This window comes from Hyperoodon ampullatus, assembly GCF_949752795.1.
Source record: "Hyperoodon ampullatus genome assembly, chromosome: 14".
In the NCBI taxonomy this organism is placed as follows: domain Eukaryota; kingdom Metazoa; phylum Chordata; class Mammalia; order Artiodactyla; family Ziphiidae; genus Hyperoodon; species Hyperoodon ampullatus.
The window spans coordinates 76,205,803-76,232,207 of record NC_136927.1 but is presented as its reverse complement, the minus strand read 5'-3'; the positions used below and the strand labels follow the sequence as shown (position 1 = coordinate 76,232,207).

The 26,405-nt window shown below is 49.0% G+C and overlaps 1 protein-coding gene across 1 annotated transcript in view; it reads left to right on the top strand.

Annotated features, from left to right (window-relative positions):
• Window positions 1–26,405, top strand: part of PREX1 (phosphatidylinositol-3,4,5-trisphosphate dependent Rac exchange factor 1) — a gene marked incomplete at both ends in the record, with an annotated part of 192,336 nt that overhangs the window by 107,291 nt on the left and 58,640 nt on the right. The window contains 3 exons of the mRNA XM_079720103.1: window positions 10,517–10,678; window positions 18,619–18,752; window positions 24,784–24,902. Coding sequence (XP_079576229.1) covers window positions 10,517–10,678; window positions 18,619–18,752; window positions 24,784–24,902 — 415 coding nt within the window. The remainder of the gene's footprint in view (window positions 1–10,516; window positions 10,679–18,618; window positions 18,753–24,783; window positions 24,903–26,405) is intronic.

Genomic DNA, 26,405 nt, shown 5'->3' with positions numbered 1-26,405 from the left:
TTGATGCACACTTAGGTTGCTTCCATGTCCTGGCTATTGTAAATAGTGCTGCAGTGAACATTGGGGTGCATGTATCTTTTTTTTTTTTTTTTGCGGTACGCGGGCCTCTCACTGTTGTAGCCTCTCCCGTTGCGGAGCACAGCCTCCGGACGCGCAGGCTCAGCGGCCACGGCTCACGGGCCCAGCCGCTCCGCGGCATGTGGGATCTTCCCGGACCCGGGCACGAACCCGTGTTCCCTGCATCGGCAGGCGGACTCCCAATCACTGCGCCACCAGGGAAGCCCGCATGTATCTTTTTGAATTATGTTTTTCTCCAGGTACATGCCGAGGAGTGGGATTGCTGGGTCATACAGTAGTTCTGGTAGTTCTGTCTTTAGTTTTTTAACGAACCTCCGTACTGTTCTCCTTAGTGGCTGTATCGATTTACATTCCCACCAACAGCGTAAGAGGGTTCCCTTTTCTCCACACCGTCTCCAGCATTTATTTTTTGTAGATTTTTTGATGATGGCCATTCTGACTGGTGTGAGGTGATACCTCATTATAATTTTATTTGCATTTCTCTAATAATTAGTGATGTTGAGCATCTTTTCATGTGCTTGTTGGCCATCTGTATTGTACCCTTAGATTGTAGATACTTCTTTTGTAAGCAGTATGAAGTTAAAGTTTTAAAATCTGTCCTGTCAGTCTCTGTCTTTGAACAGGAGAGTTTATTTAGTCTACTTATATTTATTGATATATTTGATCTTGTTTCTACCACCTTTATAAAATTTTTTAATTTGTCCTCTTTTTTTTAATGCTTCTTTCCCCCCCTTTCTTGCTTTATTTTGGCAAGTTTTAGTTTTTTTGGTTTAGTTACTCTTGTTTTCTTCCTTCCTTTCTCCTTCCCTCACCCTCTTCCTTCCTTCCTTTCTTTTTTTTTCTTCTACTAAATTGGAATTTAAAACTACCACTACCACCATCATTCTCTCTCCCAAATTTACCCTCTCCCCTATAGAACCTGGAATTGGGAGTGCAGGATGTAGACTTTTGCAGTAAGGTGTGCTAGGACCTCCTTTGGAAGTTGGATATAGAGTCACTGCATGTTGGAGACCCACCACTGAATGTCAGTAGACACCAACCCAGGGTGTCAAACACAGGTGCCTGCAGGGCAGGTGAAAGAAGTGAGTGAGTAGATTGGATGTAACCCAGTGGGTTGGGATGGGGATTGTGACAGACTATATAGCACACATGTCCTGTCTGTGGGGGTGGCCACCAGTCAGGTCAGCCAATTGCTGTTGTCTGGTGGAAACACAGACCAAAGGTGGCTAGAACTTCTGCTTTGCTGAGAGAGCCTGGCAATAGCAATTAGCCTGCAGCGTCTGGATTGTGACCCAGGCTCTGATCCAGTCGTGCATTGCGTAGCCAGGAGACCAAGGCTTGGAAAGGGGATGAGACTCGCCCAAGGTCACTTAGCATGTCCTCGTCAAAGACAGAACGTGAGCTCCCAGAACTGAGCCCTCTTCCTGCTGTCTCCCGCCATCTCTCCAAGTGGAAGGAAGGAGTTTTTAAGACCCATGAGCATTATTTCCTTTCCCCCATTAATTCCTAATCCAAGGGGCTACAGTTTTCAACCTGCAGCAGGGGCTGGAATTGTTAAAACTGAAAATATGTTGTCATGAAATATATTTCATTTAGTTGGCATGCATGGAAGTTTTCTTTACCACGCTGGGCAGCTTTTCAGTTCTGGGTTTTCGTGGACTTACAGATGTTTTTCGTTTCTTGTTTTTTTTTTTTTCTTTTCTTTTCTTTTTTCTCTTTCTTCTTCTTTCAAGTGGTGGTGGGTCTTGCTAGTGCCTCTTCATTTGCATCTTGCTGTCACCCTAGACAGGGCATGCAGGGACCCAGAACTGAAATACCGGGAAGTCTTGATAATGAGATCAGAGCTTGGCTTCCTGAGCTTTGATGGTGGTGCCTTGGGCAGAGGTCTGTGGACAGAGCCACAGCTGGTGCAGGATCAGCCCCTCCTGGAGCTGGGTGAGGTGTCCCCAGAAAGTGGGTGTGCTCCATGGGATCCAGCCCCCATGGGTGACGTTCCCATCCTCAAGGCTGCCTTTTTCTCTTTGTAGAGAAGACAACATGACTTTCTAACCCCATGTCTCCTTTTGAGCCTCCAGGAACCCCAAGTCACAGCAAGTAATGGATATTGTCACTTCTTCCAGTGACAAATCCAGCTGTGTTTTCACTCTGTGGTTTTATGGATCCGTCTTCTTATGGCTGCATCCAGGAGCTCAAATGATGCCATCGAGAATCAGGCCCTTCCCGTCTCCTGGCTCAGATTTCCTCTGTGTCAGCTTTATTCCTGGGAGGCTCCCTTCTCCTGGTGGCAACATGGGCCTCCAGCAACCTCAGGCCTGTGTCTGATCAGCACGGCTACCAAGGGAGAAGAGAACATGTCTTTCCCCAATGTCCCAGGGCTCGTTGGGTCAGCTCGGGTCCCACAGGGATCAAACCCGCAGCCGTAGCAGTGAAAGCATGGAGTCCTAACCACTGGACTGCCAGGGAGTTCTCCACTATGCTCTCCTTGAGACGGTAGCTACGGCTGGGAGATGGAAGGCTCTCGAACACGCCCTGGGAGCTGGCCGGGAGTGGCCCCTCTTGGACTCCAGGACGGGAGAGAGGACAGGGGAAAACCGGGGTCCCATCGCCTCCCCGTCTCGTGTCCTCTGCACCCCGTCTTCCTCTGCCTCTGGGCCCTGTGTTTTTCTCCTGGTCCTTTTCTGAATCTCAAGCAAAGCTGAGCAAGAAAGGGGGAGTTGGCTGTAGCCATGTTTCCTTGATGCCCGGTTTGGCCTGGAGTTTGAGGCCCAGTGCCCACACCTCCGGGGACACGATGGGGCCGCACAGAGCGGACACCAGCGGGCACCCTTTTGGTAAATGTGATGGGAGGGGAGCGGAAGTGGTGGGTTCCTCTGCTCTGACATCCTCTCTTCCAGGAAGCCCTCACCTCGAGCCCTGCTTGCAAAACCACACGGGGCTGGCAGGACGGATGTTGGGGAAAGGTTACCCAGCCTGGCTCTAGAGGGGTTTCCGCTGCTGATTTGCTGGGTGACCCCCGCACACCCCCTCCCTTCTCTGCCCTCAGTGTTCTTAAGGAATACCCAGGGCCTGTCCCTGCTCAGACATTTCGTGCTTGTTCTAAGAGCCTACTTTTGGGGGTGTTCACGCTCTACTGGTACTGTTTCTGGAGGGGCCTGTGGATGTGGTGAGGTGTCTACCAGGTCCTGCTTTCTGGCTCCGTGGCCTTGGGCAAGAGGCCTTGCTTCTTTGTGCCTCAGTCTCCTCACCTGTAGAGTGAAGATAAAAACAGTACCTACCTCTTTGGGATGATTTGAGGATGAAATGACTTAAGAAACTGAAGTTTGGAACAGTGCTTGGTACACTTAGTAAGTGCTCAAGCACTAGCTATTATGATTACTACTATGACTACAACTTTTACTGTTATTATTACTAGAAATAATAGTAAATGTAACAGCTATGATTAGTATGGAAATAATTATGATGATGATAAGTATTGTGTCCTCACTGATTACCAACACTTTTACATTCATCATTCCATTCGATCCACACAACAACCTTAGGATCCGATTGTGATCCCATTTCACAGATGTGCACACTTGGTCCACTTGGACCCTCTGAGGTCTTGTAGATCCAGAGGGTTTCTTCTTAGTTATGTGGTTCTCCCAAGATTCTTAACAAGCAGCTTTTGGGTTCCTTCCAGAAATACTGTTCTCAGGGCCAAGCCCTATAAGTTCATGTAGCTATTCCACTTTGGATGTGGATTCCAGGGTTTTCAACACCATAGTCTGTCTCTTTTGAACTTGACTCTGTTGTAACTTATTAAGACAGTGTGTTAAGTTCGAACTGGGCAGGAGCCTCCTCACCTCCCTCCTTTTGCATGTGAGGCTTTTGTTAGTGCAGCTCAAGCTTCCATTAATTTTGAAGATACCTATATTTTATGCTTGTCTGGGGCTGACTGGGGACACCTTTGGGATTCCGAATCCTTGCAGTCTCTCTGGGATTGTGAAGCAGTAGAGACTCTTTCAAATACAAGGAATGGAAAAACTAGCTCAAACAGGCTTAATTAAAAAAAAAAAGAGCCCATGTAACTGAAAAGTATGTGGCTAGATGGTTTCGGGTGTGGCTAAATCCATGTGTCATTAGGGAATTGCCAAACTCTTTTCCAAAGCTGCTGCACCATTTTATATCTTCTCCTGCAATGTATGAGGATTCCAGTTTCTCTACATCCTCAAGAACACTTGTTATTGTTTGTCTTTTTGATTATAGCCATTTTGGGGGTGTGAAGTGGTGTCTCATTGTGGTTTTGTTTTGCATTTCTGTAATGACAAATGATATTGAGCATCTTTTCATGAGCTTATTGGCCATTTGTGTATCGTCTTTGGAGAAATGTCTGTTTAAATCCTTTGCTTATTTTTTAATTGAGTTGTCTTTTTTTTTTTTTAGTCAATCAATCAATTAATTAATTAATTAAATTTTTGGCTGCGTTGGGTCCTCGTTGCTGTGTGTGGACTTTGTTTTAGTTGCGGCGAGAGAGGGCTACCCTTTGTTATGGTACGCGGGCTTCTCATTGCGGTGGCTTCTCTTGTTGTGGAGCACGGGCTCTAGGCGCGTGGGCTCAGTAGTTGTGGCTCGCGGGCTCTAGAGTGCAGGCTCAGTAGTTGCGGCGCACAGGCTTAGTTGCTCCGTGGCATATGGGATCTTCCCGGACCAGGGATCGAACCTGTGTCCCCTGCATTGGCAGGTGGATTCTTAACCACTGTGCCACCAGGGAAGCCCTGAGTTGTCTTTTTGTTAAGTTGTGAGAGTTCTTTGTATATACTGGATGCAAGTCCCTTGTCATATATATAATTTACATATTCTGTAGATTGTCTTTTCACTTTCTTTATAGTCTTTGAAGCACAATGTTTTAAATTTTGCTGAAGTTCAGTTTATCTAATTTATTTTTAGTTGCCTATATATTTGGTGTCATATCTAGTAATGCTTTGCCTAACCCAAGGTCAAAAAGATTTACACCTTTGTTTTCTTCTAACAGTTTTATAGTTTCAGCCCTTACATTTAGTATTTATTTTTGTCTGTGTTGAGTCTTCGTTGCTGCACGCGGGCTTTCTCTAGTTGCGGCGAGCAGGGGCTACTTTTTTTTTTTTTTTTTTTTTTTTTTGCGGTATGCGGGCCTCTCACTGTTGTGGCCTCTCCCGTTGCGGAGCACAGGCTCCGGACGCGCAGGCTCAGCGGCCATGGCTCACGGGCCAGCCGCTCCGCGGCATGTGGGATCTTCCCAGACCGGGACACGAACCCGTGTCCCCTGCATCGGCAGGCGGATTCTCAACCACTGCGCCACCAGGGAAGCCCCCAGGGGCTACTTTTCATTGTGGTGCGCGGGCTTCTCATTGTGATGGCTTCTCTTGTTGTGGAACATGGATTCTAGGCGTGTGGGCATCAGGAGTTGTGGCGCGCGGGCTCAGTAGTTGTGGCACACAGGCTTAGTTGCTCCATGGCATGTGGGATCTTCCCAGACCAGGGATCAAACCTGTGTCCCCTGCATTGGCAGGCAGATTCTTAACCACTACGCCACCAGGGAAGTCCCTATGATCCACTTTGAGTTAATTTTTATGTGTAGTGTGAGGAAGGGGTCCAATTTTATTTTTTTGCATGTGGATACCCAGTTTTCCCAGCAGCATTTGTTGAAAAGACTGTCCTTTCCCCATTTAATTGTCTTAGCACCTTGTTAAAAATTTATTGACTATAAATGTAAGGATTCCTTTCTGGACTCTCACTTCTTTTCCATTGACCTATATGCCTATCCTTATGCCAGTACTGTACCACCTCTTACGATTTGGAAAAAGAGTGTGCCAGTAAAGGGCACAGCAAGTGCAAAGGCCCAGAGGCAGGAATGGGCCCTGAGTTTGTGGCTGGGCAGAGTGGAGTCAACGCTCCCTTGTGAACCAAGACACCAAAGCCAATACCTTCCCCTCAGTTTTGGCCCAGCCAGGAACCTAGCCAAAAGGTCCTGCTCACTTTCAATTCTCCATGCCCAGCAGTGATCTCAGGCAGGAGGAGAGGTGGGAGCAGCCAGACGGAAGAGGGAAATAACCTTTTTCTCATTTTTACTAGCTAGTGGGTGTTGGCAGCCCCTCAGGGAACCCATCAGTGGAGGATCGCTGAAATTCCAACTTCCAGGGGTTTGGGATGTGGTGGCAGTGCCTCCCAGGGTGTTACAGGCCCTAAAGCTCTTAGTCTTAAGAATAAGAGAACCGAGGCTTTGCACCTGTGGAGGGAGGTGGGAGGAGGTAGGATCCCAGGGACACAGGCTGGAGAAGCATGGAGTAGTGGTTAAAAACGTGGGCTCTGGACTTCAATTGCATGGGTTTGAATTTTGGCTCCACCCCTTAGCAATCTTCGACCTTGGACAAGTGACCTCGCCTCTGGGTCCACCTCAGCTTCCTCATCTGTCACATGTATCAGGATATATTTTAGCTACAGTGACGGAGACCCGAAATAACAGTGACTCAACGTGTAATTTTATTTCTGTACAAAGCAGTCCAGGGTTTATGTTCTTCCACCCCTGGGTTCTCAGATGTTCACACCTTGTCCACGTTCCAGCCCAGGGAAAGGGGAGATGGGCAAGGAAAACGGAAGCTGCACACACCCCAGTGATCAGAACCTGTGTCCAGGTGGACGGGAATGTTGCCTTTATTCCGGGTGGCCTTGTGCTCAGCTAAGAATCTGTTCTGTTGCTTTTGACCAGAGATCGGCAAGCTTTTCCTTTAAAGGACCAGATAGTAAATATTACAGGCTTCACAGGCCGTATGGTCTCTGCCGCGACGATTCCACTCTGATGATGTGGCTACAAAGAAGTGAGGACAGCGGGGAAATGACTGAGCGTAAAGCTTCGTTTATTGCAACAGGTGGTGGGTTGGACTTGGTTCGCAGGCTTTCATTTGACCCCCTGCTTTTTAGAAGGAGAGGATGCTGGATCTGCTTTGGCGGGTTGAGCCTCTGTCACTGCTCACTCGGAGGAAACAGGGAGCTGGCTGGGTACACTCCCCTTTCGTGCCTTGGCTGGCTTGACAGAGATTCAGATGCTCAAAATTACTTACATTGGAGCATGGGGCTGGGGGTGCTTTGCGGAGTTCAACTGAATTCCCCATCATAGGTCACAGGCTTCGATCGTAGTTTTATCTGTGGACATGTCTACAAGCAGGCCGTCAGCTCCAGGAGAGTTGCGGCAGTGTCTGTGTCATCTGTGGCCTCAGCAGAGGGCCCAGCCTGAGGCCAGGTACACAGGAGGCCTCACTGGATGGATGAAAGGGGCACAGAGCTTCCTGGTTCCAGGCTTGAGCATCTCTTGCCTGGACCATTGCAGTAGTCACTAGCCCGTCTTCCTGCTTTTACATTCACTTTATGTTCCCTCCTGTGCATCTTCCACTTGGCGGTCAGAGGGGTTTTTTAAAAGCTAAATAAATTGGATGGTGTTAGGCCTCAGCTTATAACCCCCCATCACCTCCCCATGGCTCTTGGAATGAAACCCAGAGACCACACCCAGGCCTTACCTGATCTGTGTTTGGTGTGTGCGTCTGACCTCAGCACCCATCCTTCTCCTTGCTCACTCTGCTGCAGCTTCCCTGGCCTCCTTGCTGTTTCTCACTGCCTCAGGGCCTTTGCTTGTGCTCTTCTCTTGCCTCGAGTGCTGTTCCCACAGATGTTTGTATAGCCTGTGCCCTTACTTCATTCAGGTCTCCACCCTGAGGCCCTTCTCCTCAGAGAGACCTTCACGGACCAGTGCACCTCCCTCACTCTCTGTGCCTTCACTTGCCTGATGTTTCACCTGGCACTTAATCAATAATATAAATTATATTTACCAGAGAGGAAAGTATTCCTATTTAACTATCCGAAAGGTTATAAATAGTATAGACGTTCAGAGCACTAACCTCAGAGCCAGACTGGTTAGGCTCAAGTCTGCTCCGTGACCTCAGGCAGATGACCTGACCTCTCTGTGCCTCAGTTTTCAAATCTGTCAAATGAGGATAATAATAACTACCTCATAGGGTTGATGTGAGGATTGAGGGAGCTCAAAAAGAGTGTAAGCACTCACTAAGTGCTAGCTCTTATTGTTACTGTTAGTGGTAATACTCAACTTCTGGACTGTTCTCTTGACTGTGAGCTCCCTGAGGGCCGTCTCAGTCTCTGTCCAGACCCCGGTGCTCTGGCACATACCTGTTGCTCAGTCTGTGTTTGTTGAGTGAGGAGTGAATGGAAATACGTCCCCTTTGTACAAAAAGCTCAACCCTCAGTGACCCGCCTGCCTCTCTCTTACTTCCTCCTTGAAGCCTTTCCGGCCACACTGTCCTTCCCCTTCTCTGATTTATCACGAGCGCTTTCACCACTTGGGGCTGTTGTTTGTGCCCCCTCCCCGCTTCCTCCCTTCCTTCCTCCCTCCATCCCTCCCTCCCCCTTCCCTGGGAGCACCTTTCCCAGCTCAGTTGCCTCCAGAGAGAGGGCTCCATCCTTCCCCACCCCTTGCTTCCTTCCTGGTCTGTCCCTGGGCCCAAGGCAGGTGCTCAGCAAACCCACAGGGTCCTGGTGTTACAGAACATCTGGTCCTCGGGCCATTAGGATCCGCTCTCCAGAAAAGAGGCTGTTCATGTTCAGGCAAAGAAGAAATGAAGTGACTAGAGAAGACCTATTTTTTTTTTTTGCGGTGTGCGGGCCTCTCATTGCTGTGGCTTCTCCCGCTGCGGAGCACAGGCTCTGGACGCGCAGGCTCAGCGGCCATGGCTCACGGGCCCAGCCGCTCCGCGGCATGTGGGATCTTCCCGGACCGGGGCACGAACCCATGTCCCCTGCATCGGCAAGTGGACTCTCAACCACTGCACCACCAGGGAAGCCCGAGAAGACCTATTTTTGGAGCTGGTGCTCCGCAGGGCGTTCTCAGAACAACACCTGCCTGGCCCATTGCTGCTTGCGGGCCCTGCTAACGTGTATTGTCCTACGGAAGCAGGACCGATAATGGCCAGCGTAGACTGAGTGCTCACTGAGGCTGTACTTTTCCCCCGGAGCTGCTTTTCCTGCAGTGTCTGATATACCCCTCACCATGACCATGAGCAGAACCAGATGGCCGGGTTCAAATCCACATTCCTCCTCCTACTTCTTGGAGCCTTTGGACCATCCCACTGAGCCTCCATCTCCTCCTCTGTTAAATGGATAATAACAGAACCTACCTCCCAGGCACAGAGTAAAGGCTCATCATCACCATCCTCCCCCACATCACTGGTTTTCAGTCGATGAACCTGAGGCTTGGCATGGAGGGCATCAGGCCCAAGGTCACCCAGCCGCCCAGGGGCGGAGCTAGCCCTGGAACCCATGTGGGACTGTACTGGGAACCAGCCCACTGGAGTGTCATATCTGTGATTTTTGAGGGAGCAGAGAGATGGAGAGATACTGGAACATCTGGGCATGTCAGGGCCAGATGATTAGAGAAACTTATCTCTGCCGGCGCGGTCCTGTGGGTTGAGTGACGCGCGGCCTGAAAATCTTCCCTGATATCTTGAGACCCAGCTGGTCTCTGCCGTCTCAGTTCCTTTCTCATCACGCTTACTATGGGGCTGAAACCCTTTGATTAAGACCGGCCTGACCTTTAGAGTGTCCCAGCCTGTGCCGGTGGTGAGGTGTGAGATCAGAGTGAGAAACAGTGGGGGAGGGGCTTGCAGATTAAGCCCCCGACTGTCCTCTTTACATGTTTCCTGCACGTCCCTGTGAAGGCAAGGGATTCTTTATACCCATTTTACAGATGAGAAAAACTGGGGGCTAGGGAGAGGCAGTGTCTATGGCTACCTCTCTGGCCAACCGTTCTCTCTCTGTCTCTGTCTCTGTCTCTTTCTTTCTCCTTCTCTCTCGCATTTACTCTCCTCCAGCCACACTGCCTCCTGGCTGTTTCTCTTACAGACCCCATACACTCCCACCATGCCCCTTTGCGTTTGCTGTTCCCATTACCCGGCATGCCCTTCCCCCAGATTTTTGCAGGACTCTCTCCCTTGCTTTAACCAGACTCTCTGTTCAGATGTCACCCCCTCAGAGGGGGTTCCTTGACCTCCCTATTTGAAAGAACATCTCCTTTCCCAAGACCTTCTAGCCCCTTGTTCTGATGTGTCTTTGTAATATTTGTCACTGATTTTTCTTTATTTTGGCCACCTCCTTTATTAGAATGTAATAGCCACCAGATGAGGAATTTTTCTGTTTTATTAACAAATTTGTCTGCAGACTCTAGAACACTGCCTGTGGTGGAGGAGCTGCTCAGGGGGCATTTATTAAATGAATGAATGAATGAGTGATGTTCTCCAGCTCCAGATCACACCGTTTGTCCAGAGTAGAGCTGGGACTTGGTTCAGGCCCGGGTGTCCTGGAGGCTGTTTGGTGCCCTCTGGGTTGATGTCCCTCATTCCTGCCCTCTCCTCTACCCTAGGAACTCGCCAAGAGGACGCCCGGCAAGCACCCCGACCACCCCGCAGTCCAGAGCGCCCTGCAGGCCATGAAGACTGTCTGTTCCAACATCAACGAGACCAAGAGGCAGATGGAGAAGCTGGAGGCCCTGGAGCAGCTGCAGTCGCACATCGAAGGCTGGGAGGTGTGTCTGGGGCAGGAGGAACCTTCTGGGCTGGGGACGGGCCCAGGGGGTGCACAACTTGGGTTCAGACTGTGGTCTGGGCACCAGATTTGGCCTGTAGCATATTTTGTTTGGCCTCCATGGTGTTTGCAAAAAAAGTTTAATTATTTTTCAATCAGGTTCACATAAAATTCTAGATTTAAAGTTTCTCGTAAAAAATTGGTAACTCTGGGCCCCATTTTCCATGGCAAGAGCCTCTGGAGCCTCTAGTTTTCCTCCATCCCCACCACTCCCCAGTCACCCTCCTTCACATGTTGCCTGTCTGCCTGGTGTCCCTTGAGCTTTTGACGCCAAGGTCAAGGGTAGCTTTTTTTTGTGTGTGTGTTATGTGGGCCTCTCACTGTTGTGGGCTCTCCCGTTGTGGAGCACAGGCTCCGGACGCGCAGGCTCAGCGGCCATGGCTCACGGGCCCAGCCGCTCCGCGGCATGTGGGATCCTCCCGGACCGGGGCACGAACCCGTGTCCCCTGCATCGGCAGGTGGACTCTCAACCACTGCGCCACCAGGGAAGCCCTCAAGGGTAGCTTTTTAAGGGTTCACTCCAGGATAGAATTCTGGCTTTGACACTCCCTTACTGGGTGACTGTAGGCAAATGTCTTAACTTCTCTGAACTTCGGTTTCTTTATCTATACCTGCATATAGTCGGTACTCAATAAGTGATAGGTATGGATATTACTATGATGATGATTATTAAGGGATGGGATTCTTGAGATCTTCTGTTGTCTTCCTTAAATTATTAGAGCTGTTCTAAAAAATCTGTAGAATGAAATGGGAAAATCTGAATAAATAAAAAAGTCAATATCCGAGTAAGTACAGCTGGAATGGGAGATGAAGACTAAAGAGGAAAGACTCTTGGACACAGATAATTCTCTAAATCATCTGCCTTAGACCCTTTGGATTTTCTGGCACTTGCTACATTTGGGATTTCCACTTCATCTCCCTGTGTTGGGGAGTCCTAAATGAGACTGTATAGCTACGAGGTTGAGGGTATGACTGCAGAGGGGAGGGACCTGTGTTCTGGAGGAGGTGGGTGTGGTGGATTAGTGTTTGTCATGTACCCACTCTCCTCTGCCTGGCCTTCCTGCCCTGCTGGAGAACAAATAGTTGCATTTCTCAGAATCCTTTGTAGCTCAGGTTTGGGATATGATTGGCCAAGATCAGATCCAGCTGCTTGAGATTTGGAAAGTGGGAGTGGGACAGAGGCCACCCTTGTGCTGTTTGTGCAGCAAAGCACAGCCCTGGTTGTGTCTGACTTTCTGTGATAGCATTTGCAGAGGACCCGGTTTCCAGCTTCTGAGTGTCAAGAGGAAGGGCATCCATTGTGTTGTTGTTGGTGTGTATCTAGCAGGATGAGGTGGCTTTGTAGCTGATAGTTGAGGCAACAGCTTCTGAGGGCCTGGAAGCAGCTTGGGCAGCATTTCCCTAGAATATCAGCTTGGGCAGGTGGTGGTCTGATTCTCCTTTTCCCCAGTCGGAGCAGGGGCAGTGGCTTCCCTGGAGGGCCAGTTCTACAGTGTTCTTGGTTTTCTGGCAGCTGTGATTCTAGGCTCTTCTAACCCCTCCAAGGATTGGATAAGGCCCTCATTTCTTTCTGCTTAAAATGCATAGCTTGGTTTCTGTTCCTGCACCTGGAAATTGTGTCAGGATGTGTCCTCTAAGGAATCACATTTCACTTTCATGATGTCAGAGCTCTGATTTGGTTTCTTGGGATCCTCTCAGCCTTCCCCTCTATGGTTCCATGATGGCAACAGCTCCAGGCATCATGTGTTCCAAAGCAGGAGGAGACAGGGGCTTGGCCAGGGCAGTGAGGGGGAGCCCTCCTCCCCAGTGGAGGAAAACCTTTCCCAGAAGCCCCTTTCCAACTCATTGGCCAGAAGTGCGTCACTTGGCTACTTTCAGCAAATATGCTAACCTAAAGAGCACATAGAGTGGACACGTTTAAACATCTGCCTGTTTGGGCTTTGAGCTTCCTGGCAGCCAAGGTAAAAATAGCAGGACACCTAAGTTACTTAACATTCATTGTCAAAAAAGGAACAAGCTGAGCAGTTCTTCTGGGTGACAGAGAGTTTCCTGGCATCCAGCTAGAAGGGAAATTTCTCATGTGAGCCTCCGTGGAGAGAGTATTAAGCAAGCAATTTGGCAGCCAGAGCAGAAGTGATTTCCAGATGCCTCCTGGTAAGGGCCTAGGGAAATAGGAACTAAGGGTCTTTGGGGTCCTTATTGACCCTGAAATATCTGCAGTTTGAGAATGGCCCTTATTTTGATCTCTGTCGCTGGGTACAGTAGGAAATAAAGTGACCTAGAATAAAAATTGCTGGCAATTTACTGAGCACCTATGACACATTTTCAACACTAGAAGAGAGGGCAGTTGTTATCCCTGTTTTACAGATGAGAAAACTGAGGTGCAGGGTCTTGGCTTTGGGGCCCAGCCTTTTATTTTTTTAAAATTAATTAATTAATTAATTAATTTTTGGCTGCATTGGGTCTTCGTTGCTGCACGTGGGCTTTCTCTAGTTGCGGCGAGCAGGGGCTACTCTTTGTTGCGGTGCACAGGCTTCTCCTTGCAGTGGCTTCTCTTGTTGTGGAGCACAGATTCGAGGCACGCGGGCTTCAGTATTTGTGGCACATGGGCTCAGTAGTTGTGGCTTGTAGGCTCTAGAGCACAGGCTCAGTAGTTGGGGTGCACAGGCTTAGTTGCTCCACGGCATGTGAGATCTTCCCGGACCAGGGCTCGAACCTGTGTCCCCTGCATTGGTAGGCAGATTCTTAACCACTGCGCCACCAGGGAAGCCCCCAGACTTTTAACTTACAGATTATCCTGCCTTACGCAAGTTTGTCCTACTCTCCTGGCCTCATTTTCCCCTACTTGTCTAATTTCAGAAATAACATCTCTGAAGTTATCTCCTGGTGTCACTGTGAGGGTCAAGCGAAGGGTAGAACACGAATGTTCTTTGGAAAATGTGAAATGGTTTTCTGTATAGTAGAAACGTTTTTAAGTTTAATCCTCAAGGTGACTTGGGAAAATAATACGTTCTAGCTAGAAAAAATAATGTTTAACAGTGAAGCTGCTTGTAATAGCTTCATGCCCTCAGTAGTTAGAACCTCAGGGGACAGTATGACTTACAGGTGTAGTTCACAGTGAACGATGGTGGTTGCAAATCCTGATTTCTGATTCTCTCCTTGATCCTTTCTAATCTTTTTTTTTTTTTTTTTTTTTGCGGTACGCGGACCTCTCACTGTTGTGGCCTCTCCCGCTGTGGAGCACAGGCTCCGGATGCGCAGGCTCAGCAGCCATGGCTCACAGGCCCAGCCGCTCCGCAGGCATGTGGGATCCTCCCGGACTGGGGCATGAACCCGTGTCCCCTGCATCGGCAGGCGGACTCTCAACCACTGCGCCACCAGGGAAACCCCCTTCCTAATCTTTTTGTTTGACCTCTTGCCAATCTGATTAGAGGGCTGTCATCTCTCTTGGAATATGGCTGACAAGGGAATTATTTCTGGAGGAGGGGGAGTCTTTTCTTGGCCAGTTTCTTGCTGTGCGCTTGGGCTTGCATCATTAGTTTGATCTGAATCTCTGGGTTTTTTGTTTTTTTTTTTGGCCTGATCCTCTGTAAGCCAATTGTCCTTTTTAGCTGTGGGACTGGTTTAGTTAAAACCGGATAAGTTAATCCATAAATCCATTTTACTGAGCACAAGTAAATGGGAGTATGTCCCAACACTGTGGATGTGAGTGTATGAGCACCCCCCCATCTGCTTGGTGGGGTACCTTTGCCTCAGTTTCCTCATCTGTACAGTCTGGCTAATGGCAGGATGCCCCACGGGTCACTTGAGGATTCAGGGAGTGGATACATGCAAAGCGCTCAGAACGGTGCTTTCTTTATTGGATCAGAGTAAACGCTCAATAAATGTCAGGAGGAGCCGTGGCAGCAAAGCAGGATTTCTTTCTTCATTTTTTTTAGATGGGAAAACATCATGCAACTTTGCCTAGGGCTCATACCAGTGTGGGCTGACCCTCCTGCAGAGGGACACTCCGGACATGGGCCCCGCAGACTTTCGTGAGAAGCTCACGGTCATAAAAAGAAGTGCATGTTCTTAATAAGAAAGAAATAGAACACACCACTCTTGCTGGCTCTGGAAGCCCTGCTTTAAGAGACCATCAACTGCACTCACCCACGAGGGACAGAAGGAAATAGGGGTGAGGAAACATAAGACCATTAAAAAGAAGGACCATAGGGCTTCCCTGGTGGCGCAGTGGTTGAGAGTCCGCCTGCTGATGCAGAGGACACGGGTTCGTGCCCCGGCCTGGGAATATCCCACGTGCCGCAGAGCGGCTGGGCCCGTGAGCCATGGCCGCTGAGCCTTCGCGCCTGGAGCCTGTGCTCCGCAATGGGAGAGGCCACAACGGTGAGAGGCCCGCGTACCGCAAAAAACAACAACAACAACAACAAAAAAGAAGGACCATAAATAGAAGTTCTCGTATGTTCTTCCCACCCTCCCCGGGATGCCTTGTGCTCTCGCCCCTTCGAAGACCCCTGCTCTAGACCAACAACTGCATAAAAAAACCTTCAGGTTACCTTCTAGGAGGCAGCACAGGGTAGTAGAGGTGAGTGGATAGGATGGTGGGACCACCTGTCTGGGTTCAGGTCCCAGCTCACTCACTGACCAACTGTATGACCTTGAACAAGTCACTTCACTGCTCTGTGCCTCAGCTTCCTCATCTGTAAAGTGAGAGTCGTAAGGGTGAACGGAGTTTTGTAAGATCCTTAGAACTGGAGTTGGTGGGTGGGAAGCCCTATGCCTGTGTTAGCTTTTGTCCTCTTCTCTGAATGTCCCCACTTCAGTTCTGCACTGTCTGGAAGAGGACTCCAGCCCTGACGGGTGGACACCTCGGGGCTCAGCCTCTTCCCTGTGTATCTGATCCTTAGCACCACCCCTGACCTGGGTTCAAGGATTCCGGGGAAACCGAGTGTCCGCTGGGCTTCTTAGCAGGCCTGGGGTGGAAGGGGCCTCCCCCTGTAGTGTCCTTGACATTTCAGATGCAGTTTGCTGGGTGGTCCTTGGCCAAGGCCAGGGAGGCAGCTTCCCAGGCTGGGTGTGCTTCTGCTCTGCCGTCCCCTGACATTGGTCTAGGTCTGTGTGACCTCCAGGCTCTTGGGCCTTACAGCTGGGCCAGGTACTAGGTTCATATACAGTAAGTCTCCTACATACGAACGAGTTCCGTTCCAAGAGTGTGTTTGTAAGTCCAGTTTGTTGATGAGTCCAACAAAGTTAGCCTAGGTACCCAACTTTTTTTTTTTAAATTTATTTATTTTTGGCTGCGTTGGGTCTTCATTGCTGCGCGCGGGGCTTTCTCTAGTTGCAGAGAATGGGGGCTACTCTTCCTTGCGGTGCACGGGCTTCTCATTGCGGTAGCTTCTCTTGTTGCAGAGCATGGGCTCTAGAGCGCAGGCTCAGTAGTTGTGGCGCATGGGCTTAGTTGCTCCGCGGCATGTGGGGTCTTCCCGAGCCAAGGCTCGAACCCGTGTCCCCTGCATTGGCAGGCGGATTCCTAACCACTGCGCCACCAGGGAAGCCCGGTACCCAACTTTTACAGATAACGCCAGACACGAAAACTAAGTTACGTGATTGGACATGCAAACACATGTTCGCATCTTTGAAAGTTCACAACTTGAAGGTTCGTACATAGGAGACTTACTGTACAAGCAGCCAAAATCTCCCTTTGGAGCCTGGAAGGGCTGGTGGGTGGACATGAGTGATGTGGAGGAGACAGGAAGCACATGGTCTCAAAGGAACTGTCGAGTTGCTCTGTGCTCTGAGCTGGCCCGTGGGCCACTGATGGAGTCTCATCAGCCAGGGAGTCACACTGTCCCTGTTTGCAAGGATGCTGGGGCTCCAAGGGGCTCTTCATCCCCTAGCCCCAGGGCAGCAGGGGCGCTACCTCACTGGGTCGCTGTGCTGTGGGCATCACATATCTGCCTGTGGCACGCAAGCATCCAGGCTGTGATTTCTGTTAACGGGTGTGTGCTTCTGTCGTGGGCTGCACAGCTCTTGATTGCAAAGAAGCTGGTTTTCCAGGACCCCGAGTGGGCCCCAGAGGGGGTCTCTGGCACCAGTGGGCAAATGGATTTGCTGCTTCTAGCCGGCCCGTGGGCACAGAGCAAACCGACTCTGACAGCAGTTGGGGAGACTGCAGTGGGCAGTTAGAAAACAGCCTGATTTCTGAGTAGCCAAAACCAGTTTCCCATACTGGGTATCAGAAATAATTGAGTTAGCAGATCTTTCTGGGGTATGAACTCCTTGTCAGTTCTGGGCGTTGAGTGTCTGGGGAAGGAGATTCTATGAAGAATTCTCCTTCTTTCCTCCCCAAGTTCATTTCCAGGCAGAGATAGCATCACGTCTCTTTGCTTCTCCCTTCACCGTGATCTGCAGGTTGGTGAAATGAATTTCCCCTAAAATACCCCTTTTGCATAATGTCCCCTGGGCCTAAATGTCAGAGGCACCCCCTTGCCTACCTATTGATGGGGCCCCCAACCTTATCTTGATGTATTTAAAAGTACATCAAGTATTTAAAGTTGGCGGCTGTACGAAAGAGAGACTTCAGTGGCTTAAATGAGATAAAAGTTTATTGCTCAGTAGTGATGCAGTGATGCTCCATTCGGACCCTGGTCCCTTCCAACGCCTTCCTCCGTCCTTTGCTACGGTGTATTCCACTACCGTGGCCATCTTGCAGCCTATGGCAAGAGGAGGGAAGAGAGGAAAGGGAGGGAGGCAGTTTTCTCAGGGGAATGATGTAAAAGTGAGGCATACTGGCCATAATGTAGTCACGTGACCACGCCTGGCACAAGGGATGCTGGGAAGTGGAGTCTGTGGTTGGGCAGCCATGTGCCAGCTGAAACTCCATGCCTATGACGGAAGAGGAGCACGGATTCGGGGACCCTCCGGGGGCTTCCTTAGCCGGCATTCTGTGCCCTCCAAGGTCTCTTTCCAGGTTCCTCTCTGTTAGCACTTTGGGATCTCTTTGCCCCTGCCTTGGTCCCCCCAGAGTTCCAGATGGACCTGTGTGGTCCCTGGCTCTGAGGACTCCTCCCAGCAGGGACCTTGCCTATCCCTGTCCTCAGCCTCTTTATCTTCGCCATCCTCCCAGGCCCATCTTGCTTCTCCCTGGTCCTTTCCTGACCACATCACCCTGAACCCCATGGAGGTTCAGTGAACCTCATGCACACCTAACATCTTGGTCATTTAGCATAGATGACCAGGTAGAATTTGGGAACTGTTCCCATCTATTCTCACATCCTGAGCTAGAGAGGGTGCTCTCAGAATCCTCTGCCCCTGGTGGAGCTCATATTGCATTGGTCACCTGTTCTGCAAGCATTTACTGAGCACCTACTGTGTGCCAGAGAGTGCAGTAGGTGCTGGGAATACCGTGGCAAATGCTTGATAGATGCTTGATCAAATGCTTCCTGTCCTTATGGAAGTGGCATTCTTGTGGAGGAGATAAAGTAACAACTCAAGACACAAATAAATAAGGGGGGGAGGAGAGAGGCAAAAACCCAACCAAACAAAAAACCAACAAAACCCATAACAAAACCAGATGTCAGCTAGGGCCGTGTGAGCTGAGTGAGTCCTTTTCACCTCGCTGAGCCCCAAGCCCCTGTTCTGTGAAATGGTCATCTGTGTGTGCTCCTGCCAGCCTTGTTCTGGCACACTCGCCAGAGGGAAGCCATCGACCAGGTTGTGTTGGGTTTCTGTCTGCTCACAGATGTGCCTCCAGTGGTGCATTGAGATTTTGGGGGTGCGAGGGAGGCAGGTGCAGGTTCTGTCTGTGGGAAGGAAGGGGGGCGTTCCCAAGGGAGCTCCCGCATTTGCCAGCTCACGCACCACAACCCCCCGTTGCTCTCCCAGGGCTCCAACCTCACGGACATCTGCACCCAGCTCCTCCTGCAAGGGACTTTGTTAAAAATCTCCGCGGGCAATATCCAGGAGAGAGCCTTCTTCCTCTTTGACAACCTCCTTGTCTATTGCAAGCGGAAATCCAGGTGAGTTGCTGGGGAGACTGGGACAGGGCTGCCCGGGTGGGCTGGGAGGCTGGGACAGGGCTGCCTGGGTGGGCCAGGAGGCTGGGATTGGGTTGAACTCTTGACATAGGCTTGTCACTTCCGTCTCTAGGCCTCCCTTTTCTCTTCTTAGTTGAGGGATTTGTTCTAGATCAGCACTACCCAAGAACATAAGTTATTTAAAATTTTCTGGTAGTCACATTAAAAAGAGCAAAAGAAATAGGTGGAATGAATTTAAATAACATATTTCATTTACCCCAATATATCCCCAAATATTATTATTTCAACTTAATCAACTTAAAAATTTATTAAATAGGTATTTTGCATTCTTTTTTTTAAATTTATGGCTGTGTTGGCTCTTCGTTTCTCTGCGAGGGCTTTCTCTAGTTGTGGCAAGTGGGGGCCACTCCTCATCGCAGTGCGCGGGCCTCTCACTATCGCGGCCCCTCCTGTTGCGGAGCACAGGCTCCAGATGCGCAGGCTCAGTAATTGTGGCTCACGGGGCTAGTTGCTCCGCGGCATGTGGGACCTTCCCAGACCAGGGCTCGAACCCGTGTCCCCTGCATTGGCAGGCAGATTCTCAACCACTGCGCTACCAGGGAAGCCCTGCATTCTTTTTAAAAATTTACACTAAAGCTTCAAAATCTGGTGTGTATGTTACACTTAGAGCACATCTCAATTTGTACTAGGCACCTTTTAAGTGCTCAGTAGCCACCTGTGGCTTGTGGCTGCCACAGTGGACAGTGTAGGTCGAGACGGTCCTGGAAGTTTGTAGAGTCTTTGTGCCACCAGAATCCTGTGATTCTAAGATCCAAAGGTAGATGGTTTGAGGGGAGGGAAGTCCTCACCTGTTAAGTTTTTTGAGGGAAAGATAGTATCTTTGTCATCTTTGTGTCTTTCACTGGAGCTTCTTAAACTTTGTAGAGTGAATGGATGGGTGGATGAGTGGTAGACTGATGCGGATGTATGTATGGTTGGATGTGTGGGCAAATGGGAGGAGGGATAGATGGGTAGTTGCAGATTTGGGAGATGAATGGGAGTGATTGTGGATGTGTGTATGAATTGATTCGTGGATGGATGAACGAGTAGATGAATGAGTGAGCAGTCAAGTGGTTGGAGGTTTAGGAGGTGGCTGGATGGAGGGGTAGATAGAAAGTTGGGAGAATCTGTGAATGTGTGGGTAGTTGGAGAAATGGAAATGAAGACATGATGAGCTGGCAGAGGTTGTATTTATTTATTTATTTATTTAAATATTTATTTATTTATTTTTATTTGGTTATGCCGGGTCTTAGTTATGGCTCGCGGGCTCCTTAGTTGTGGGATCTAGTTCCCTGACCAGGGATTGAACCCAGGCCCCCTGCATTGGGAGCGCAGAGTCTTAACCACTGCACTACCATGGAAGTCCCTAGGCGAGGTGTATTTAAATGAAAGGTGTGTTGGGGTCTTTCTGTATGGTTTGTTGAGTGAATGGGTGGGTGGGTGGATGGATGGTTGGATGGTCATAAAATTGGGAGGCTGAGTGGGTGGTGGAGGTTTGGAGATTAGTGGATGGATGATCAGTTGGATGGGTGTGTTGAAGGATGATTGGTTGATAGTTGCCAGGGTGGTTGGACTCTGGTATGGGAGGTTGGTTGATAGGATGGTTGAGTTGATGGATAGGTGGTTGAATGATGGGAGAGACGGAAAGTTAGGAGACGGAGGGGTAGGGGCACGAGTGGATGGTTGGATGCACGAGTGGGTGGGTAGATTGGTGGACCAAGAGAATTCTTGCCTTTCAGTTTTCTCGCTGAGGAGGTAGAGGACGACGGACCAGTGCAGCCCTTTTTGAATTAAGCTTCCTGTTATTTTGTTTTAGGGGTGAAATGGTGACTTTCCAGAGGCTTCTTTACTCTTTTAGCTAGCAAAAGTTAGGGCTGAGGGGAGGTCCAGATCCTGGGTCCTACTGTCAGCATCACCTCCAACTTCCATTGTGGCTCTGGGCTTGTCACTTACTGTCTGTCTGAGCCTCGTTTTCCTTGTCTGATTCTGCTGGCCTCCTAAGGTGGTGGTGAGGAAACTTTCCACAGGATGAATGAGGGCTTTCCGTGTGAGTGTGGGGAAGCTTCTCCTTGTCTTCCTCCTCCAGCCTGACCTCTCTGAGCCTCAGTTTTCTCTTCTGTAAAATGGGGTTGATAAACCCCTTCTTACAGTAGCGTTTGCTTAAGAGCCAAGCTCCTTACTGTTGAATCCCTGCTCAGCCATTTCTCTAGCTCTGTGACTTTGCCTCTCTTTGCTTCAGTTTCCTCATCTGTAAACTAGGATGAATTATCATGTATCTTGTACCATGTACAAGGGCAAACATGTTAAGTGTGCCTGGCACATAGTAAGTGCCCAGAATAAGGAGTAGCTGCTATTACTGTTAACTTACCTCCACATGTGATGTGTTCCTATTCAGTGCGATCCCACGGGTGCAGCACCTGGCACATAGTAGGTGCTTTAGCCACAGGCCCCTCCCCTTCCCCCCTTTCCTCCCTGTTCTGGGACTTGGTCCTTCTGCTCAGAGGCCTCCATCTCCCTCTTTCACCATCTCTGAGTGGCTGGGTCAGTGTGTCTCTTTCTCGTTTGATATTTTATTCCCGTTAGTCTGTCTGCATCTGTCTCATGTCCTCCTATCCCCCCATCAATGCCCACTTCTCCTTCCTCCTTGCTTCCTGCCTGTTCTCACTGGAGCCATCCTGAGAGTCCTTCTTCGGCAATGCCAAGGCCACTGCCAGCGTCCACCCCTAGCCCTTCCCCACCACCCGCCATGGGCTGTCTGAAGCAGGCACTTTTCCCAGAACACTGGGGTTTAGAAAGCAGAATGTCCCTTCAGGCCTCTGTGACCTCCCAGCCTGGGACACGTTTGCTCAGCCTTCAGCCACCCTGTCGTGGGCCCTTCCTCCATTGGAGCAGTAGCAGCTGATGCCGATTGTACTGGACACGCAGTGGGTCGCCTAGGGCGCACGCACTCTTGTAAGGCCGTTTCCTGCCTCAGGCCTGCAAATGAGCTGGGCTGGCTAGAAGGAGAGGGCACCCCTGTCGCCTGGGAGAACCTGGCAGGCGGCCTCCGTCCCTGCTCTGGGTCAGGAGCCAGAGGGCTGGGCTCTGAGAGGTCTCAGAGGGATTGGGCAGTGGTGGATGGAACTCCCAGCCTGGCTCTGATGTAGTCACAGGAAACGCCTGACGCTGGTAGGTGTCTGTCTACGGTCGTGTCTTTGCCTGGGTCATGCCAGGCACTGCCTGTCCGGGTTGTGGGTCAGGGGAGGTCTCTGACTCAGAGTGCTTCTGGTCTGATTCAAAAGCAGAGACTCCTTGGATGTCAGAAGTGAAAGGGAGAGTTTTAAAAACACACCTCCCCATTCTTCAGAAGGCAAAACTGAGACACAGAAGAGCTAAGTCTCATGTATCTCGACTGCTTTTTAACATCTTAGAGGCGTCAGCAGCGTGTAGTGGTTAAAGACTCAGAGACGCTGCTGCTTGCGAGCTGTGTGACCTTGGGCAAGTTATGTCAGCTCTTTGTGCCTCTGTTGTCCTGTCTGTTTAATGGGGATGAAAGCAGTCTCCATCTCATGAGGTGGTTTTTATAGATTAAGATAAAACATGTAACATAGTTAGAATGATGCCTGGCACATGGTATGTAAGGTAGCAGAAATCTAAATCTGTATCTTCCCTTGGGTGTGTCACAGACAGCTTACACTTAACTTGGGTCTAAAACAAGACTCTTCATTTTCATTGTAACTCCTGCTCCAAAGCTTTTCCTCCTTGAGTCGTTGTCATTCCCGGTAAATGGCACCATCATTTACCTAGGATCTCAGGCCAGAATCTTAGTTGTCCTTGACTCTGACCTGCCTCACCCCCCCCATCACCAGCAAGTGCTTTGCATTCTCTCATCAAACGTTGGTCAGAACCTCAATGTAATTACGATAAAAATTCCAGGAGGGAGGTTGTGTGTATATGTACATAAATGATTTTAAAATTTACATGGAAACAGAAAGAGACAAAAATAGCTAAGACAGTTTTGAAGAAGAACAAAGCTGGAGGACTTTTATTACTGATACCACGGCTTACTATAAAGCTATAGTAATTAAGACAACGTAGTATTGGTGTAGAAACAGACAAAAAGATGAACGGAGTAGTGAGTCCAGAAGCAGACGTACATGGAAGCAGTCATTTGAATTTCAACAGAAACACCAATGAGGTTCAATAAATGGTGCTTGGTCAGTTTGATATCCAGTGGGAAAAATGAGTCTTGACCCCTAACTTCACACAGTATACAAAAGTCATCCTCAGATGGATTATTGATTTAACTGTGAAAGATAAAACAATAAAGCTTCTAGAAGAAGGCATAGGAGGCTATCTTCATGATCTGGGGGTAAGCAAAGATTTCTTAAATTGGACAGAAAGTATAATTATAAAGGAAAAATAGATTTATCAGACTACCTTAAAATTAAGAACTTCTGTTCATCAAAAGACACCAAGATGAGAGTAAAAAGGCAGGCCACAGAGGAGAAGATCTTTGCAAAGGACTCATATCCAAAATATGTAGGCCAGATTTGGCCCTCTGCCTATTTTTATAAATAAAGTTTTATTGGCACACAGCCATGCCCATTCATTTTTGTGTTGTCTGTGGATGCTCTCATGCCTCAAGGGCTGAGTTAAGTAGTTGTAACAGAGACTATATGGCCCACACAATTGAAAATGTTTACTCTCTGGCCCTTTTTCAGACGAAGTTTGCCGAGCCCTGCTATAAATCATTAAGAAAAAGACAGACAACCCAACAGAAAAATGGTCAAGGGACAGTCATTTCACAAGTGGAAGACACCAGATGGCCAATAAACATGAAAAAGTGCTCGACCTCATTACTCATCAGGGAAATACAGATGAAATCTTTATTAGAGACACTCCTCTCTGCCGCCAGAATGGCCAAAATGAGCAATTCAATACCAGTTATGGAGGATGTGGAGCAACTGGAATGTCCCTATGCTGCTAGGGGTGGGAGAATTGATACGGCTTGGCGGTATCTACCAAAGCCGATCGTATGCATTCCTTATAACTGAGCAATTCAACTCCTAGGTAGATAACCCGAAGAAATGCACACATATGTTCTTCATAAGACATGTGCCAGAACATTCACAGCAGCACCAAACTGGAAGCAACCCAAATGTCTATCACCATCACCCTGTGCGATTCCATGTATGTGAAGTTCCAAAACAGGCAGAGTGAATCCATGAGTTTAGACGTCAGGGTAGTGGTTACCCTTGCAGGGGGTAGTGACCAGAAGGGGGCGTGATGAAGGGCTTTGGGGGTACCTTCTGCCCTCCTGTATTGGAAGGTGTATTCTCAGAGACTTTGTTTTGTTCCCTGCTGCAGCCCTAGCACCTAGAATAGTGCTTGGTGCCCAGTAGGTATTTTCTTGAGTGCCTGTTGAATGCATGGGTGAGTGACTCCCATAGTCCCAACTTGGTATCCTTCCCATATGAAGCACTGGTCAGATTGTTTGTTGAATGACTAAATGGGTGAGCAAGAGAATTCACCTGAATGAATGAATGAATGGTGGGTAGGTAGGTGTAAGTGGATGGATGGATGGACTTCCTACTCCACGTTCCTTTCCATTCTGGTTTTATTTCAGGAAGTTCCTGTTTGTTAGACACCCTGAGAGTCTCTACCCATTTTCTAGCCTAGAAGAGTGGGTTTCTGTAGCTTCTTGTTGGTTTCACATCCACATCTCCTGTTGGCTCAGAAGTAGCTCTGGGAGGTCAGCAAAGGCTATTAGCCCATTTTCCACATGAGGAAGCTGTGGCTGAGAGTGGAAAAGTGACTTGCTCAAGTCACCCAACCACCAGCCAAAATGCCATACTTCTGACCTGGTTCCCGCACTTCTCCTGTCCCCGGGCGCCCTTCTGTGTTACTGCCTTGCTTCCCTTTGCTCTGTTGAAGACGGTTGAGCCCCAAGGAGAGGAGGCACAGGGGACATTGACTTCCCACCGTCTTTCAGGGTCACTGGGAGCAAGAAATCCACCAAGAGGACCAAATCCATCAACGGCTCCCTGTATATCTTCCGGGGTCGAATCAACACTGAAGTCATGGAGGTGGAGAACGTGGAGGATGGGACAGGTAGGTCCCCACCCGTGTCCTGCCTGAGCCCAGCCCCACTGCTCCACAGCACAGTCTCTGCTGCGGTTCACCAGTGTTTTCCTTTGATCGGGAAAGAGAACCTGTCCACAGAAAAGTGCCTAAAACATAGGCACATAAAGCAAACCCCTGGGTGGTCACCATTCAGGTTAAGAAATAAACTGCTGCCTGCACCCCAGAAGCCCCTCACACGCCCCTCCCTGGCCACAGTGCCTCCTTCCCCCCAGAAGTAACAACTCTCTGAATTCTGTGATGATTATTTTCTTGCTTTTTAAACATATTTTTACCTCCTAAATGTGCATTGCTAAACATTTAAATTAAATTTTCTGTTTTTGAACCTTATTTAAATGGTTATATGATTACAAATACATATAGAAGTATATATATGTGTTTATTATTATTATTGCTTCTCACTGTGTTTCTCTGGGTAGCACTGGCCCAGAATGTGGATTCTTTTTTTTTTTTTTAATTGAGGTTTAGTTGATTCACAACATTCTATTCGTTTCAGGTGTACAACATAGTGATTCAATATTTGTATAGATTGTACTCCATTTAGTTACTGCAAAATAGTGGCTGTATTCCCCTGCGCTGTACAATATATCCGTGTTGCTTATCTATTTTATACGTAGTAGTTTGTATCTCTTAATCCCTCCCCCTATCTTGTCCCTTCCCCCTTCCCTCTCCCCACTGGTAACCACTAGTTTGTTCTCTATATTATGTAAATGGTCATAAAATATACTGTATATTCTTTCGCATCTTGCTTCTTTCACTCAACCCCATGGTGGTGCGTGTCATCCGTGTTTCTGCATGTAGCTCTCTGTAGCTTGTCGGTTTCCATTGCTGTGTAGTTTTCTCTTGCACAGATAGTCCCCAGTTTACCCATTCCTTTTGTGAGGGACATTTGGGTTGTTTCTGTTGTTCACCATTATAAACAGTGATCCTGTGAGTATTCTTGTGTGTACACCTCTTGGTGTATTTGTCCTTGAGCTTGTCCAGGACAGGGGTTCTGAATTGGTTTTAAGCCACAGACCCCTCTGGCAGTCTCACAGAACCTGTGGACCCCTCCTCAAATTCAGGGTATAGCTGGCTGCAACATTCCTGGATAATGTCAGCCTGTTTTCAGAGAGGTCTGCCAATTCCCATCCCAGCCAACACTTTGTAAGGGCCCGTGACTTGGCATCATCAGGCTTACACTAGGGTTTTATGTAGCCCAAGTGCCAGAATGAGATGGGCAGGGAGGCATCAGGTGTCTCCCTTTGCAAGTGAGGGGTTGGGAGGTTCTTTGCTTGAGGTCTTCGTTGCCCACCAGAGAATAGATAGGAGAGGGAGCATCTGGAGGATAGTAAGTTCACCTCCCAAATCCTGAGGCCATTGATGCCTCTGCCGCCCTGTCTTTCTGGAGGAAGAAGGGCTGGTCCTGTGACCTCACTCGTAAGCATATAATGATGAATGTTGGGCTGTACGGCTGAGCTCTTGCTGACCCCG